The sequence below is a fragment of the Microtus oregoni genome, unplaced genomic scaffold (genome assembly GCF_018167655.1).
Source record: "Microtus oregoni isolate MIOR12 unplaced genomic scaffold, Mior012 000018F_ref0000195, whole genome shotgun sequence".
Classification (NCBI taxonomy): Eukaryota; Metazoa; Chordata; class Mammalia; order Rodentia; family Cricetidae; genus Microtus; species Microtus oregoni.
This window is the reverse complement of record NW_024543077.1, coordinates 33,687,817-33,704,738: the sequence shown is the minus strand read 5'-3', so window position 1 is coordinate 33,704,738 and position 16,922 is coordinate 33,687,817. Positions and strand designations below refer to the sequence as shown.

Sequence of the window (16,922 nt, the reverse complement as noted above, 5' to 3'; positions counted from 1 at the left end):
TCAAAGTCACATTAGACCCTGCTAATGTTTGTCCTCGGGATGCTGTTTCCATTTGCCAAGTCGGGCCGCACCTGTATAGACTGCTCTTCCTCAATTACAGGAGACATTTTACTTACATAATTAATCATCTGGATATCAATAATGAAAGCTTCTTCATTGAATTAATTGATATCTCTATATGAGCATCCACAGGAAGCACCCATAAAAGACAGAGGAAGGATGAAGGGTTATATGAAGTAATGGGATTAGTTTTATAACCAGAACATAAATCTATGACTGAACATGGCCCTCTGAAGGCAACATCAGAACATATATAAGATGTGCTGATATCCAGTCTCACCGTGGTTGGAAATCTACTTTACTGGTCCAGCTATTCTTGGGATGCAAGCTAAGTTGAGCTTCGAATGGTATATAGGCTAACTTGAATATCCTGTTTTCTTTCAGTTTTTCAGTAAGTTGTCATTACTAACCTCCCATGAAGTAAGAAGTGAAAGAAATAGCATTTGCCTTTGTGTTCTCAGTCCAGAAAGGGCAAAAGCTTACATGAGCTAACAGAACAAAATCAGTTACTGTCGGGAGGACGGACAAAAGGACATGTCGCAGTAGACCAGGTCCTGTGCTGAGCCTTCCTGATCCAGTAAAGGCACTGGCTCCACACGAGGCGTGGGCACTATAACCATCCTGAGAAAACAACTCCCAGGACCCCCACAATCAAACCCATTCTTCGGGGTGTATTTTGAGATGACTGCATGCCCTTCCACCCCATGGATATCTCCTCTCGGTGGACTTCCTCTCATTCTCAGAATGGTAACCACGTCTTTTATGCACGGGAGGAAGCATCCATCTTTGTTGCAGCCCTTGGAGGCACAGTCTCCAGCTTAGTCCTCCCTGAGCTTAGACGTAGAGAATAGGAGTCTTTTACAGGAGTCCAGCTCTTCATGAACACAAAGCACAGAGCAATGCCCCAGATTGTCATCACTGTATAACAGGTAATTTAATAAATATATTAAGAAAGAATGCTCAAATGATGCTTGAGATTAGAATATGTAGCTAAACACAAACAAAACATAATCATATAAAAGCCAAGAGAAAACATCATTGTATTTGTGGATATCATTGGATATCATTTCTGATAATTTCTATATATGTTCAAACATGAACACAATACAAAATTTAATAGCAGGTTTTATGGCCCAATTTCAGTTGCTAGAGAATATGTATAAAAGAGGCAGGCATTGTGGCATGTACTAATCCCTGTGCTGAGTACATAAAGACAGGCAGATCCCTGGGGTATACTGGTCACCCAGCCTATCCTACTTGCTAAAAATGATAGAAGATAGATAGATAGATAGATAGATAGATAGATAGATAGATAGATAGATGATAGACAGATAGGAAGACAATAGATAGGTAATACATTAAAAATAAAAAGGTGAGGGGCTGGAGAGATGGCTCAGAGGTTAAGAGCATTGCCTGCTCTTCCAAAGGTCCTGAGTTCAATTCCCAGCAACCACATGGTGGCTCACAACCATCTGTAATGGGGTCTGGTGCCCTCTTCTGGCCTTTGGGCATACACACAGACAGACTATTATATACATAATAAATAAATAAATAAATAAATAAATAAATATAAAAATAAAAAGGTGAGTAGTGATTGAGGTACAGTACCATGATGCCCAAGAATGACCTCATTCATGGGCATGCATATGCATGCACACATACAAGAACATACATGCACACATACATGCACATACATTATATGTATGCAAAAATATATTGCTTAAATAAATATGCAAAGAACTGCCCCTCACTGCCCAAGCTGAAATTGCCTAGTAGAAAGAGACACTGAATTCCCTGAACAAACTGGTCCAACAGAGACATTTTATTCTACTATGCTTTGCTACAAGTTATTCTAAGGAGTCTGTTTGTAAGAACAAAAATGAAGGTGAAGCACTTTGGCCAACAGGGAACATGTTGGCATATCTTAGAAGTCCCTTCAATTGTTCACATCCATATATGTCCTCTATACTGATGGTATATCATAAAAGAACTGTTGGGGGAAGGGTTGCTTGTTGATTTCCTGCCATCCAGCTAGTTTAGCCCCAAAATAATCACACAGAAACCATATTAATTAAATCACTGCATGGCCCATTAGCTCTAGCTTCTTATTGGCTAACTCTTACATATTAATTTAACCCATTTCTATTAGTCTGTGTATTACCATGTGGCTTACCAGCTAAAGTTCCCAGAGTCTGTCTTTTGCAGCTCCATGGCTTCCCTCCCTGACCCCACCCTTCTTCCTCCCAGCATTCAGTTTAGTTTTCCCCGCCTACCTAAGTTCTACCCTATCAACAGGCCAAGGCAGTTTCTTTATTCATTAACCAATACAAGCAACACACAGACAGAAGGACCTCCCACATCAAAGAACCTCCAACTAAACAATGACAACACGAAGGACAGACAAGACCTGGGTAGAAAATGAAAGGTTATGGGATGGTGAGAGAGATGGGCATATCAAATACCTGGTGGGCAGGAAGTGGACAGCTCGAAAAGAGGAATAAGAGTCATGTTTTTCAAATACCCCTTCTAGAGGAAATGAATGGGAAGCATTTGAGCAGGGTTTTTGGGATGTGGAATGACAGCCAGAATGCAAGGAGCGCAAAATGGGGTATCCAGAGGCCTCCTGCCCTGAAGTCTGGGGTGGCTAACCCACTGTACCTCAAGTTTGCTGGCAGAGTAGCTGGCCTGGCAAGCTGGGCAAGAATGAAGCCGCAGTACAACTCCCCCCAGATGAGTTTTCAGGCCTCTGGATGAGGACAGACTGTGTTTAAAATAAACATTCAATGCCCTGCATATTTTCTTCCTCACAAATCTTGACCTTGAGATATGTAAATTAGATGCTTTAGATGTTTTATATTCTGCTGGGCAACCCTGTCCCAAGTCCAAGATGAGCCATCTAGATAAAGAAGAGAGGACCAGTGAAAGCTCTGCATCCCCCTGCATCCAGGGCCAGCCTCCCTCTCGGGGCTGTGCAGAAGGAGGAGTAGCAATCACAAACACAGACTTCTGGATGGTATCTAATCCGCCCGCACTTGGAAAACAAAATCCTGGGATCATAAAGCAATCCCGCGTCACATTAGAAAAGACAAGCTAAAAAAGGAAAGCGACTAGTCCTGGCTTCCAGAAGACAAATCCCTCTGCAGTCTGCCTGGGGATATATGGGTTGGGACTGCCAAGCAGAGAAAGCCACTGGAAAACACTGTTTGGGTTTGAAAAGATGAATAGAAAGAGAAAAATGGCTGTTCTCTAAGTCGGGGTGAAGAGAGAAATGGGGAGGGAAGCCCCGGTCTGTACCTTCAGCCTTTCGGGAGGCAGGTGGCTCAATCCTTCACAGGGCAGTGCCAAGCAGAGCGGCATGATTTGTAATTAAACTCACCGACCAAAGAGTGAGTCTTGTAAACAGCCAGCGTTTGCTCCCGACGTGCCCCCAGAGGGCTGAGAGTCTGCTGCCCCAGCATCCGCAGAACGACATTATATTTCACTTTTAAATAAGATGTACATGACTGTGCACTTGCGCCCAATTACAGTAGCGCATGATTTACATAAAATTAAGTCTCCTGCCTAATTACAGTCATACAGGGATTCCGGGAGAGAGGCTTGCCCGTGGAGAACAGTCCATGCCTTAGCATTCAGCCTCCCCGTGACAGCCAGTGGGTCCAATCAGTGGAAGGGAATTCTGGAGGTGCAGGATCGCCACTGAAGTGTTCCTTGCCAGTTCCAGCATGATGTGTAAATGGAGTCACTCTGTCTGGAACCCAGGGTTAAGGGGAAGTTGTCCCATTCTGAAATGAGCTCAAATGAGCTCGGTTGCTTTGTAGCAAGGGCGGATCTAGAGTTCGGAAGTTGTCTGCTCAGGGTGGAGATGAAGCCTCTGGATGAAGAATCTAGCCTGGACAAAGAAGGAGCCTCTGGCTCACTAGGGCGGCTAGGAGGAAAGGCTTTTCCTAAAGGGCATCCATCTGGCGCTGCTTTGACCGCAGTGTGACTATAGCTGCCGCTTCTCTCATCTTACTTCTGCCGTTTCTTCTGCATTTCCGTTGCCATGAACATGAATAGAGTTTCTGTCTGAGAAACACACAGTTTACACATTAAAAGAGAACTAAAAGCGAAGTTTCCTACAGCCCTCGCCAAAAGGCAGTTTCTTTTGTGTTTGTTTTGTTTTCTGTTCTGTTGTGTTCCTTTTTTTTTTTTAACCTCCCTTCCACCTCTGCCAGACCTGCTGGCAGAAATGGAGTTGAAGAAATTCATTGAGCTGGCAGAATAAGAAAATGATTGAAGGCTCCATCATTATCAGTTCAGTGGGGATGAGTCAATGCTTCTCAGAAAACTGCACAAAAAGACTTCAAGGAGATCAAATGCTCCCTGTGCCGGCTGACCACAAAAGATGACAATTTCATGTTTCCACCTCCTCAACCCCGTTTTCACCCAGTACACAGAAGAGCTGGCTAACGAAAAGAAAGGCTTTGCAGGGGGAAAGAGAAAAACAAGCTATCCAGCGCGCTCCTAAGGAAAGTGTGGAAGAGAGAGAGCTACTCTGAGCAGATGGCGCTTGCAAAAGCAACCACAGATCAAAATCAGAAATGGGATCTTATAGTTGGTGCATGAACAGAGAGCTTCTCATTTCTAAGCTCGGTGCTTCCCCTTTGAAGTTCTACTTCTAGACTCTGGTCCTACAACCTGCCAAGCACTGTTCTGGAAGGACCGTTAACTGAAGACTATTAACCAAGATTTGCATTTATGTGTAGAAGAATGCTCTAGGAAAAAAAAACTATTTTCCTGCATAATTCTTTTGTTTGTTTGTTTGTTTTGTTTTGTTTTGTTTTTCGAGACAGGGTTTCCCTGTGTAATAGTCCTAGCTATCCTGGAACTAGCTCTTGTAGACCAGGTTGGCCTCGAACTCACAGAGATCCGCCTGTCTCTGCCTCCTAAGTGCTGGGATTAAAGGCGTGCACCACCACCTTCCAGCCTATCCTTCCTAATTCTTGCCATTCATTCTGTAACAGAACACCGTGTGGAGAGGCATGTTCAGGTCTAAGTTGCTATCATCTGTGAGGAAGATTTCCCAGGATTTCTTGAGGTGGTCTCGAGAGAGCATGGAGCCACTGGGAATTCAGGAAAAGATCCATTCTTCTGTGTTTTACTCCCTTCTTCCCACCAGCACAAATGTCTCTGTCAGTGCTCCAGCCCCATTACAGAGATCCAATGTTTGATTCCCGTTGTCTGGCTTTGCTTCCATCAAACCAAGACATCTCTGTTCCCTTGACTTGCTCTCCCTAAGCCGTTTCCTCTTCTGCCCAGTGTTATAACACCCTTTCTTTTCAAACGCTGGCATTGGCCTTGAAGCTTCCATTCTTTGATTTGTTGTTGTTGTTGTTGAGTCTGCACAATACCAGATGCCTCACAAGCTCAGACCCAAAGAGTGATCGGACTCAAAGGAACATTGTTGGGTTTGGAGCTAAACAGATGAATTAAAACCCATACCTCGATGTCAGTCGGGACCCTTCGCTGAGTTTGGGGGCAATGCAATGAACCGCCCTGTCCTGGTTTCATTTCTGTGGCTGTGATAAATTATCTCGACAGAGAACAACTGGGGATAGGAAGGATTTAGCTTTTAGCTCATTTCCAGGTTCCAGCCCATCATCTCCATGATGTCGAAGCAACTCAAACAGCTGGCTATATCGCATCCATAGGCAGGATCAGAGAGCAAGTCCGTCCTTGCTTGGTTGTGAGGCAGAGTATTCTCAGCTAGCTTTTCTCATTCTTCCAGAGTTCAGGGTTCAATCCACGAAGCGGCGCTTCCCGCGTTCAGTAGGGATCTCCTGGCTCCAGCCCAAGCTCTCCCCACAGACACTGGAACAGTCCAACTAGACCTACATAATTCCCCCATTACCACTCTACCCTGTTGGTCTTAGGATGGGACATGCTGGCAGAGTACTGACTTGGTCTTGCTAGTCATCTCTCTAATAGCACATATACGTAGAAACTGAAGATGTGTTCCCTTTTGAAAGTTAGATTCCCCGGGAAAGATGCCCTGAAGTGTGCAGTATAGCACAGACTCCTTGGAGGGAGTTTACCATTCATTTTCCTTTCCCCTTCCTTTATTCTGGTCTTGCCTCCAGCTGACTAACTTCCAGGTGGCCCCCTGGTGAGGCAAAGGACTGAGCTGCTGTGCTATAAATTATCCTGATTACAACCTGACAGCAGGCCCCCAGCTGAGGTCTCTAACTCCCTGCTAGGAGACCTTTCAAGGACATTCCCTTTCCTGAAGGTTCAGGAGCCCGAAATGGCTTTTGCAACTCTCTGAGCTTTTTAACTTCCATAATTCTGACACTTGTTGGATGTATTTTATCTCCCGATCAATTTAATTAGGGGATGTCAGATGAAAATGATCTGTTGTTTCTGAAAGGCGCTTGAACTCCAAGACGCACGTACGAAACCACGGTCTTTCTTTGTCTCTCATTCTATCTTTCCAGCACCCATCTTAGGCAGCAAGAGGAGACAGGGCTTTGTGACACCAATTGCCAAAGAAAGAGACAGGGACAGCACAGGGATCATGTAGAAAGCAGTGAGGCAGGGGCATTATGGGAGTCTCTACGTGTCAGACACAGACATTTGAAAAGCTAAAATGGAAATAAATAAGCCCCGTTTTATTTCTACGATTACTTATCTGTCGAGTCTTTCTTTTGTAAAAGGAAAGAGCAGATTTGAAGTGGCTCTAAGTATCAGAGGTCAGAATTGCCGGAAGGCAAACCGAGGCACGGGATGAAACTCAAGCACACATAAAGTTGGCTGGGCTGACGGCCTCAGGAGTAGCCTACAACCTGATCTCTGGTTTACATCCCAGGTCCCAATTCTATTCTTACCCATTCATTTGAATGGACACAAAAGAAAAACCTTAGCCACCTAAGACAGTGCTTCCAAAGCCACCAAGGAAAGAACCGTGAAATGAATCTTTCCATGAGGTCAGTTATAAATGAAATAACTGTATTCTGAATAAACTCCCCTCCAAAATGACAAACGGAGAGGCCACTGGAGAACAGGAAACAGCCTTGGATTTTACTCTCCAAACATTTTATGGCGGGTGGAGGAGTTGAGAGGAGAGGTTAGCAAAGGCGATTTATCAAGGCATCTTTCTCCTAATATACTATGTTGCTTTAGAATTTCAGGTAAGAAGAGCCTACTCCGTTAAAGATTCATAGAATCGGTTAGCAGGTAAAAGACCTTAAATCTGTCAGACCAAACTCTACGGGGGGAGGGGAGCCATAAAACGATACTAGAGGATATTAAACTGATTTTAACCGCAGATATTACTGTTATGTGTTTATGGATCTATTGCTAAAATTCCATCGTCAGCCCCCTCCTTGGCTTAAAAACAGCCAATCAGATGCTCCGGCGATATTTAATTGTGCTGTGTTTGTTGTCTCCATTGAGCCCATTCATATCTGTCTGGGGCCCAATGAACTGCTCCAGAAAAAGGGCCGTGACAACAGAAGAATATTAGGAACGGCGGATTCAGTGCGATGACAGCCGTGGCTAACTATAACGGGGTTTTCCAACTGTAAGACCTGCCGCACTGAGTGCGTGGGATTCACCCAAAGAACTTGCCCTGAACTTCTAATTTCCGAGTGGAGACTGCCTTACTACACAGACTGTCAGCTCTCTGAAGCCAGGCCGTTCAGTCCACCGGTGATTGGTTCATTCTGTTGCCGTGTTCTTCGAGCTCAGTGAAAATCGCAGAATAAAGAATTTGGAGTAAATTGAGGGAATTCATCCTCTCGTTCCATTTTAGTTAATGTTTTGAAACCCTCGGGCAGATGGAAACTTAAGAAAATGATGAAGAGCCGCCTGGGATCGACAGGACAAACACTGTCTTGGTAAAGCAGCTGTGGCGCATGCGCCGTTTCAGAAGTCTCCTCTGAGAACCGGGATACCCTGAGGTATTATGGCCAAAGCGTGAGGAAATTGTGCGGGCAAAGCCTTCTAGGAGCAGAAGAGAGGCGTGGGTGGGGCATCTCGTGCCTGTTCTGCCCTGTAATTCAGAATCGGTGGCCTATCCTCACGACTTTCTTGTCATAAGCTAGTCTAGGAAGCAAAGAGATCAAGGACTTGAACCACAGTGGCAAAGCCTTGCCAACCAGCAAACGCATGGAGTGGAGCATGTGACTGAAAGTGCTGGGTTGTGTTGACATTTCCCGAGAGAACTGTCCGCCCTAGGAATCGCTCATCTAACAGACAAATTCCAGGTTCTTTTCTCAACCTTTGAATCCCCAAACTGCTCAAGCCTTCTGAAAGCAAGATCGCCCTCTGTCTTGTGTCTCACGGAAGATCCTGCAATCAGCAGGATGAGGTTCGCTGACCATCATGGCCTGCACTTGAAAGAGAAGGAAAGAAACCAAGAGGCCACCCTAAGGAATCCCACCATCAAAACTGTTTATAGCGCTTGTATGCTTCTTCAGGGTAGGAAGAGAAACGTTTTCTCCCCTCCTTGTGGGCTTTATACCTCCCTGTCTTGATCTGATACAATAACTTAGCTATAACTTTGAAAAGACTCCCTCCCCCCCCCCCCCGCGCGCCCTTATTATTAAAAGAACAGCCATTTAGTTCACCCATCTCAGCAAAACACAGCAACGTAGCAGCCAAAATATTAACATTATGGTGTCTGTGTGCGCGCGTGTGTGCATGTGTGCGTGTGTGTGTGTGTGTGTGTGTGTGTGTTCGTGTGCATGCCTGCATGTCTGTTTGCATGCCTGCCTCTGTACCTTTGACCAGTTAGGCCTAGCAGCTGCTAAAGTGCCTGGCTGGCTCACTTTCCTGTGACTACCTCTTGAGAGTCAATTCCAAACTCCCGAAGCTGAAGAAGAATCGTTCAGCTCTGCAAAACTAAAACAAATGAAGTTGAGCAGGCAAACTCAATAGGAGTAAATACAAAAATTCAAGGAGGTTATGTCAGATTTTAAATCCCTATCATTATTAATTTAATTTCCAGTCATTATGATAATGCCGAGCATTTAGGATGCATTTGGTGTTTATGTAAATGAAATTACTTCTCAAAATTACCATTTCAAATTAATATGCTATTAAAAATGTCACCAGAAAGTGCTCTTATTATTTTGCCAGAGAAATAAACGTTCCCTGTTTCTTTTTATAAATGAAATTTCGGCACTTTAAAAAGTCTTCCTTCGATTTTGAAAGCTGCAATGTTTCTGTTTAAGAATTCTCCTTATGCTACATTAGTGCCGTGTTCTTTGACAGCATAAAATATGCAAATATAGCCTTTTAATGGTGATTTTCCATTTTGCTGCTGTCGTTTAACTCAGACACAAGCGATGCTGCGGCAACTTATCACTTACAACAGTGAAGTCACTGAATTGATGTTTATGTTCAGAACAGAGCAGTTGACACAGAAACAAATCCATTTCAAATACCATCTGCACCACGTTGGCTGCTTCCTTCAAGAATAATGGAGTTGTCGGGGCTCAGCCTTCGAGAGAAGTTCCTACCTGTGGGGCCAAGAAGACACAGGGCTATTGCCAGGAAATGAGCAGCGGAGGCTTCCTCCGTATGAGCATCGGTCACAGGAAAGAAGGGAAAGACAAGAAAGGAAGGGTGTGAAAACCGCAGCTTCCTAGGAATCTCCACAGCTGAACCACCTTGCTTTCGGGACCTGCGTCTTTCAGAAGGCCCATTTGGCTCCCTGCCTCACTGTCCACCTCTCCTTACAGCCTCTCCACAGCAGAACCTCTCCGTCTGTTGCTTGGTTCCAACCCAATGCTTAGGAACCCCCGGAACGCTGTATGCTGAATTGCGTGGGAGTGGCACCGTCATGGCTGTTGGAGCTGATGAAGGCAGGCAGCTGGGCGGGAGGAAAGCTGGATGGCAGAGCCTTACTGCAGCCACATGCCATGCCTAGCCAGGCTGGCGCTCTGCGGGGCGCTGACATCTGATCTGGAGAGTTGTTAGAACACAAGACGCAGGAAGCTTTTCTACCATGCTGCACCCGTGAGAACGTGAAGAGGAATCTCCTGTTAACGGGTCAGTGGGCGGTGTATTGTACTGAATGAGATCTTTCTCTTAGCTTGACTGAGGGAAATGGCGTGAGGCACTTCGATAAGCTCCGCTCTGCCCGAGTGTCCTAACGCGGAGTCAAACTCTAGCTCTGCCCTGCCACAGCAGGTTGGATGTGTCCTGTCAACACCGCTAACGAGTAGCAGATACATAATTGATCCCCCTTGTGCCTAGACAGGGTATGTGTCCTCAACCACAATCCCTTGCCTATCCCCTTTACCTCTGATGAATCCCTTTACCAATCCTGCCAGAGAACTCCACCATATGTGCTGTGCAGTCTACCCCGGCAGATAGTTACCATCTAGCAGGTGTGGTAACTAATTATGGTTTAGAATTTACCCCAAGTTACGGATTGAGTAAACACATGGCCAAAGTAGAAAATCATTTTTCTAACTCGCTATTACTCTCCCACATGCCCAGGTTGGTCAAGTATAACTTCCTAATAAGTATTATGGCCTCTCCCTTGTCCTTACCATTGTGAAACCCAAACTCTTCCTTAGATTATTGCAGTTCTGTCTCATTAGGATATTTGCATAGCTTTAGATAAGGTAATTTAGGTTTCACATACAACAAAAATACAAAAGAAAATCTAAGGGTGTGGGGGGCAGCATAAGAAACCTCACAATCCTTCTTTCTGCTAGTAATGCCCAATGTCAGCCTGTCCTTAACTGATGGTTTACACATAGTGGTCTCTAATGAAAAGAACATGTCAAGGTTGAGTTTTAAAATGGTAGCCATGCATCAATTTCTCTGAGCAAAAGGACAAACCAATGCTATGAAATAGTTCATGAAGCAAGAACTGAGGCCTCTCAATACCCACACAAGTTAGCCTGGATACAGCTCCTTTGTCCACTGGCCCTTCAGACAAATGCACCTCCAACCTATATGCTGGCAGTCCCTGTGAGAAACATTAATCTAGAACCTCCTGAAGAAACAGTGTGAACATTCTTGACCCATAGAAATTACGAGCTAATATTTGCTGCTTTTATCTACTAGATTTTAGAATAATATAGTAGATCTCAACAGGGAACATATATAGAATTGAGCTCTGACATTCATCCTAGAGAAATAGAACCTTAATGGTGATTTTTCTGCATGAATTCTGAGCTCTATGGGTCTTATCAAGACTCTAGATGGACCACTAGGGAGCCAGCATGGGACGGACCTAAGTCCTTTGCATCCGGGTGATAATTGTGCAACTTGGTCTTTTGTGGGGCCCCTAGCAGTGGGACCAGGACCTGCTCCTAATGAATGAGTTGGTTCTTTGAAACCTATTCCCTATGGTGGGATGCCTTGTTCATCCCTGATGCATGGGTGAGGAGCTTAGGCCTGCCTCAGTTTGCCGTTCCATGCTTTGTTGATTCCCATGGGAGGCCTCTCCCCATCTAAGTGGAGATGGAGGAGTGGATGAGGGAAGAGAGGGAACTGGGAGAGTGGGAGGAGAAACTGTGGTTGGTATGTAAAATACATTTTTAAAAATAATGAAAAAATCCTTTACTCTTAAGCATGTAAAAAAGGAAGTTGGGATGTGGCAATGACCAACACCACTTTGTTGCAGACATGCACAAAGTTGGCATGTGGCAATAAATCAGCACCTGCTTTGTTGCAGACATGCACAGCTGCTCATCTGCAGGCTAGCCACTAGTCAGGCAGCAGCTGGGCCTGCAAAAGGCCCGCTTTCCCCTGGACCTCGCCGTCCAGCTATCTGACTTCTATGCCAGTATATGTTCAGTCTGCATAAACTATAGAAAGAAATAGTCTAAGCAGACTCTGTCACTGTATAAGGCTAAATTCCTTCCATTTGAAAAATTCTGGAAAGGGTTTGCTGGAAAGCTTAAAAAAAAAAAAAAGTAAGAGAGCCAGAGTGGTCAACAGCAGAAAGTTAGATGAATATCTAACGCTGCCAGAAATCTAACGAAGGTCACCAGAGAAAGCTTTCCTGTCTATGATCTCTTGTTCTTAAGTCACACTTTCTTCAAAGAAATCCAAAAGAGTAAGCTTGAGCAAGCGCTCCTCTCTTTGAACAATCAGCTGGAGGGATGGGTGGCAGAGAGTAGTATCATGTACTAAAAAATACGCGGACACAGTTTCCAAAGGGGCAGTGAGGCTGCCAGCCCAGTCACTGTGGTTTCCTTAAAGGACCTCCTGCCTCCTTACTGTTGCCTCTGATATTTCCTAACGGTGAGGGCTTATTATTTAGTCAAAAGAACCTGCTTCTGATACCTCACCAGTGTGTCCACGCTGCAGACCTAGTGGGTCAGTTTACAGCCGTACAAAGTCACATTTGAGACTGACTTAGTCTGGACTTTCCCTTTATTACGATCATCACCTATGACCCCCCAAATTGAGCTCAGCTCTCAAATCCGTCACTTAGATCTCTTGCTGTTACTTGAGACTATTTCCTGTTACCACGCTCTGCTCATGGAACATTCATGGTTCACAGCCTTCCCACTCATGAGAAAGGCCACCTGGGGGTGTTTTCCAACACCAAGGAGAGAATTCAGCTTTCCCTTTAAGAGGAGTCTCGTCTTTTTGTAACCAGTGTTTTGCACATAGTGCACAGCTACCAGATAAGAAGTTGTGACATGCTAGTACCATTCATACCAAAGAACAGAAGGAAGGACCAGCTACAGTAGTGGAGAGGCCTTAACTGTGCCTTGGCGGGGACTCAATGCTTTTTTTAATTTGGGGATTATGAGACCCAAAAGGGAGAGCTGCATTTCTTCAAACGTGTGCAAGGACCTCCTGAAGCTGTGCTAAAAGAGGGTGCTCTGTTGTTGTCCTCTGTGCCACGTTTGATAAATACCTCAGGAGCATTTTAAACTCTCAAATAAGGAAGTCTGGGGCTATAGCTCAGTAGGCAGAGCATGGAGGCATGAGACTTTGAGTTCACTCCTGGGCACTAGAAAGAAAGAACAAAAGAAAGGGAGGGAGGGAGGCAGGGAGGGAGGGAGGGAAGGAGGGAAGCATATGACAATTTTTGAATGCATGAAAACCATCTGAGGGGGCTGGAGAGATGGCTCAGTGGTTAAGAGCATTGCCTGCTCCTGAGTTCAATTCCCAGCAACCACATGGTGGCTCACAACCATCTGTAATGAGATCTGGTGCCCTCTTCTGACATGCAGGCAGGCATGGAAGGAATGTTGTATACATAATAAATAAATAAATATTTAAAAAAAAGAAAACCATCTGAGAAATCTGTTCTGAACAAAATCCTGTACCCTAGTTCCCTGTCTTCAGATACAGCAGGCTTGGGAATTTAAAGATTTAATTAGCACCCCAGGTGATTCTGATAAAGGACATTTGTCTATCCACCTGGTACAATATCAATGTAAAATTAAAAAAAAAAAAGCAGAAGTCAGCTGAGGCTCTAAACCAGCCAGTTCTAACTGAATAAACGCAAGCCCTCCTAACTCACACGAAGCCAATCGCATCACCAAGTCATTGTGCCACCGGGAAGGAATCGCTTCTGACCCGTGGCTTACAGGGAAGAATAAAGGTGAGTCAAGCACAAGTTCAAAGGAGCAATGGGCACTCTGGGAGGCTGAAAGGTCAGTTTCAGCATGGGCACCCCTCAGCCGGGGTGTCTAGGGATCTTTAAAATACAGACTAGAAAGGTCAGAAGCAGCCAAGGAGGAAAAATGTTCTAAATGCTGGTAACTGAAGTGCTAAAACATTTTGTTTGAACAAACAGTTACCATTTAAGATGCCTTCAAAAGCAGCCCATAATAGCAAATTGGTTCCAATGCTACAAATTTGGTAGCTTTGAGGACGATCAAACAACCCCCCACCCCCCAGACCTATAGCCCTGTTACCAACCCTGTGTGTCAGGCACAATTGAACTTTCACCATGGTCTTGATGGAGGCATGCCTCTGAGACATTGTGGATGTCAATCGTTGAATACAAGCCGTTCTTCCACAGCTACAAATACAGGTGCTTAACATGAAAACCTTAAAACCCTGCAGTTGGCTCAACTAACCTATTTTACTCACAAGCACCCTGGAAATCAGGGGCTTTCCGCGGCTAGGCCGGTTTCAGAGCTGGATGGCAGGGAATACTAAAATGTTTCTTGTTATAATGAAGGTTCGGCTGCCCAGGGCTGCTGGCCAATGGAAAGGGACGGTTAAAGGAAACAGATGGAAAAGTACAGATAAGCCTTGGAGATGATCGGGCTAGCGAAGGGCCAAGAGCTTACTTAACCTTGAGGAAACAGACTATTGGAACAAAGTTTTTAGAAGGAGCAGAAAGGGGAGAAGGGTGAAGGATGACGACGAAGAGGAGGGGTTTAGTTAGAAACTAAAATTAGGAGGAATTCGAAAAGAGATAACAAGACAAAAATAAAACATCTATACTGGTCCAAAAATTGGACGTAAGAGAATCTCTGTTGTTCTGGCAACCTTTCCCCCAGGTGATGCCTGCGCATTGCTGGCTACCTAGAATCCAGAGCATTGGGTTCGAAGGCAGATTCATTTGATACTACGGGGAAGTACTGAATGAAGCTTTCTAAGGACGGACTGAACCTTTGCGGCAGTTTCCGGGGTTATCAACGGAAGCTGGATGCCCGCTGTGCAAGTGGCTCTCTGGGCTGTCACTCAAACCCCCTGCGGGTCTTCCCTGCTTATAGTATCCAATTGAGTCTTAGTGTTAGTATCTCGGGACTCTCGTCTATTTTCTTTGAAAAGCCTTTCTTGGATCTAGCAGAATCGTGGTTCCGAGGAGACCATATGCTGATTACTGCATGTCTCTTACGGACCTGAGTTACAGGAAATATTTCTATACCCCGGTGGTAGGTGGCATCCTGTTTGGGAAGAAAGCGCTTATTGGAGAAAATACCAAGAACCGTAACTTTCTGACTAGAGCAGCAACATCTTATCATATTCCTCTCTGAATTTTTCCCTAACCATCTCTGAGTTATACCAGTGGAGTGGCTTTAAGTGTTAAGAGAAAACAAACTTCAAGCTACCCCTAAAAGAGGGAGGAACAGAATCGTGTTCTTCTAACCCTTAGTAGACAATTGCTCTATCTATTAAAACTCAAGCATAAAAAAAAAAAATAAGATAAAACCCTCAGGGGACACCCTATTATTACTGACTGTAATCTGATTAGAAAATGAGACATGAAACAACACAGGTAACAAAATAATATTTACTGTCTACAGGAAGCTCATCTGATAGAGGAACCCAAAATATCAGAACCCTCTGTGTGAAGTACGAGGTGAAAGAAGCTGGTGAATCTGTAACTACAATATCCTCCCTAGTTGCTCTGTGAAGCAGAGATCAGATTTTCAGGCCCCGGGCACCACGTCCCTGTGTCTGTGAAGACAGGCTCTTGAAGGACGCTCAGTCAAGTCACGGGCTTGCACTACAACCAAGAACAAGTACTGGAAAACGTGATGAATCGCCACTTCCACGCTCTTTGGGACAGCCCCACTTTACCCCCAACAAACGTGGCTTCTGACGCCTGTGGAGGAGTCACCAAAAACATGCGCATTCAGCCAAGTGAAGAATTTTGCACTTACCCGAGCCGTGGACTGTGAGTACTTCCAACTTCAAGCAACTTTGCGAGCCTTATAATTCTGTTATTCTTTAAGGAGTCCCGATTAAATTCTAAATGCCTCGGAGATTAAAAGGGTATATTAATGGTATTAAAAATTTGAGAGCAAATGGTATGCCTCGCAGGGTATCTTTGCATTTAATGAAAACATTTCCATCACAGTTCTAAGTCTATTATGACAGATCTTCATTTCAGAAGTTGTAAGATAATCTTATTTTAATTAGAAGAGATGGGGCAAGTATATTAGAGTAATACAGTTAAATATATTCATCATCTTCTTGTCAGTTAAAAGGCCTCCTTCAGACTTGGCTATGGCGATGTGCTATCACAGGTGTGAGCAGAATTCTGCATAGACATTCAAAATGACTTCCAGAGAGGCTAAGATGATGAGGTTGTTGTTTTCTAAGGAGCCCCTCTATAACTATACATAATCTCGAGCAAGAGCGGCAGTGCCCTGCACAATATCCACTGTCAAATACAACTACTGAGCATTCTTGTTGTGTCTAGTTTGGAATGAAATATTTCACATCAGTTATTTGGGTTGAATAAAACACACTATTAAAGCCACCCTCACCAGTTGCTTTTTGCTTCTTTTTAAATATGGCAGTCAGAATATCTTAAACTTGGTGTATAAGGTACGTGGCATTTCTATGAGACACTGAATGATGCTCTATGTCATTTATCCAGCACATAAGATCAGCCTTTGATCACATTTGATGGGTTAGTAACAAATGTAAATTACAAATCACAAGTGAGCTCCTTCTGGGTTTCCCCAAATCCAACCAAGCTTTCCCCCCACGGATCCATCAGGAAATGAGAGAACGAAAAAGCCTTTCTAAGCTGCAGCCCAGGAGGCTGGTCTGTAGCCGCGGAAAAGAATGGCTCACGGACTCCCGAAAGAAAACATGGATCGTGGGCATCCCATGTGCAGGCTGAGAAATGAAGTCAGAAGGATTCAGATGGAGAATCAATCTTTAATATCAACTACGCTCATGATCTATCTAGACATCCACGAGGTGGAAGTTTCATCTTGTGCATTTGCAATCTTAAAAGAGAAAAAGAAATGTTAAGGAGAAGGTACATCCATAGATAATTAGAAGTTGATTTTTTAAATAAACAAGCATCTCTAGAGATGGTCGTAATGCTTGGGAGCCAGGAAAAGTGTGTGCCCCAATCACCTAAACGCCAAACCGATAACGTAATGAGATCACACAAAGTTTTTTTTTTTTAAGGTAAAATTTGT

The 16,922-nt window shown here is 44.4% G+C and overlaps 1 protein-coding gene across 1 annotated transcript in view; it reads left to right on the top strand.

The window, feature by feature from the left end:
- Tmeff2 (transmembrane protein with EGF like and two follistatin like domains 2) overlaps positions 1 to 16,232 on the top strand; it is a 268,529-nt gene extending 252,297 nt beyond the window's left edge. Inside the window, exon 10 of the mRNA XM_041668473.1 lies at positions 15,285 to 16,232. Within this exon, the coding sequence (XP_041524407.1) occupies positions 15,285 to 15,297 (13 nt within the window). The 3' untranslated portion in view covers positions 15,298 to 16,232. The remainder of the gene's footprint in view (positions 1 to 15,284) is intronic.
- Positions 16,233 to 16,922: the final 690 nt, after the last annotated feature.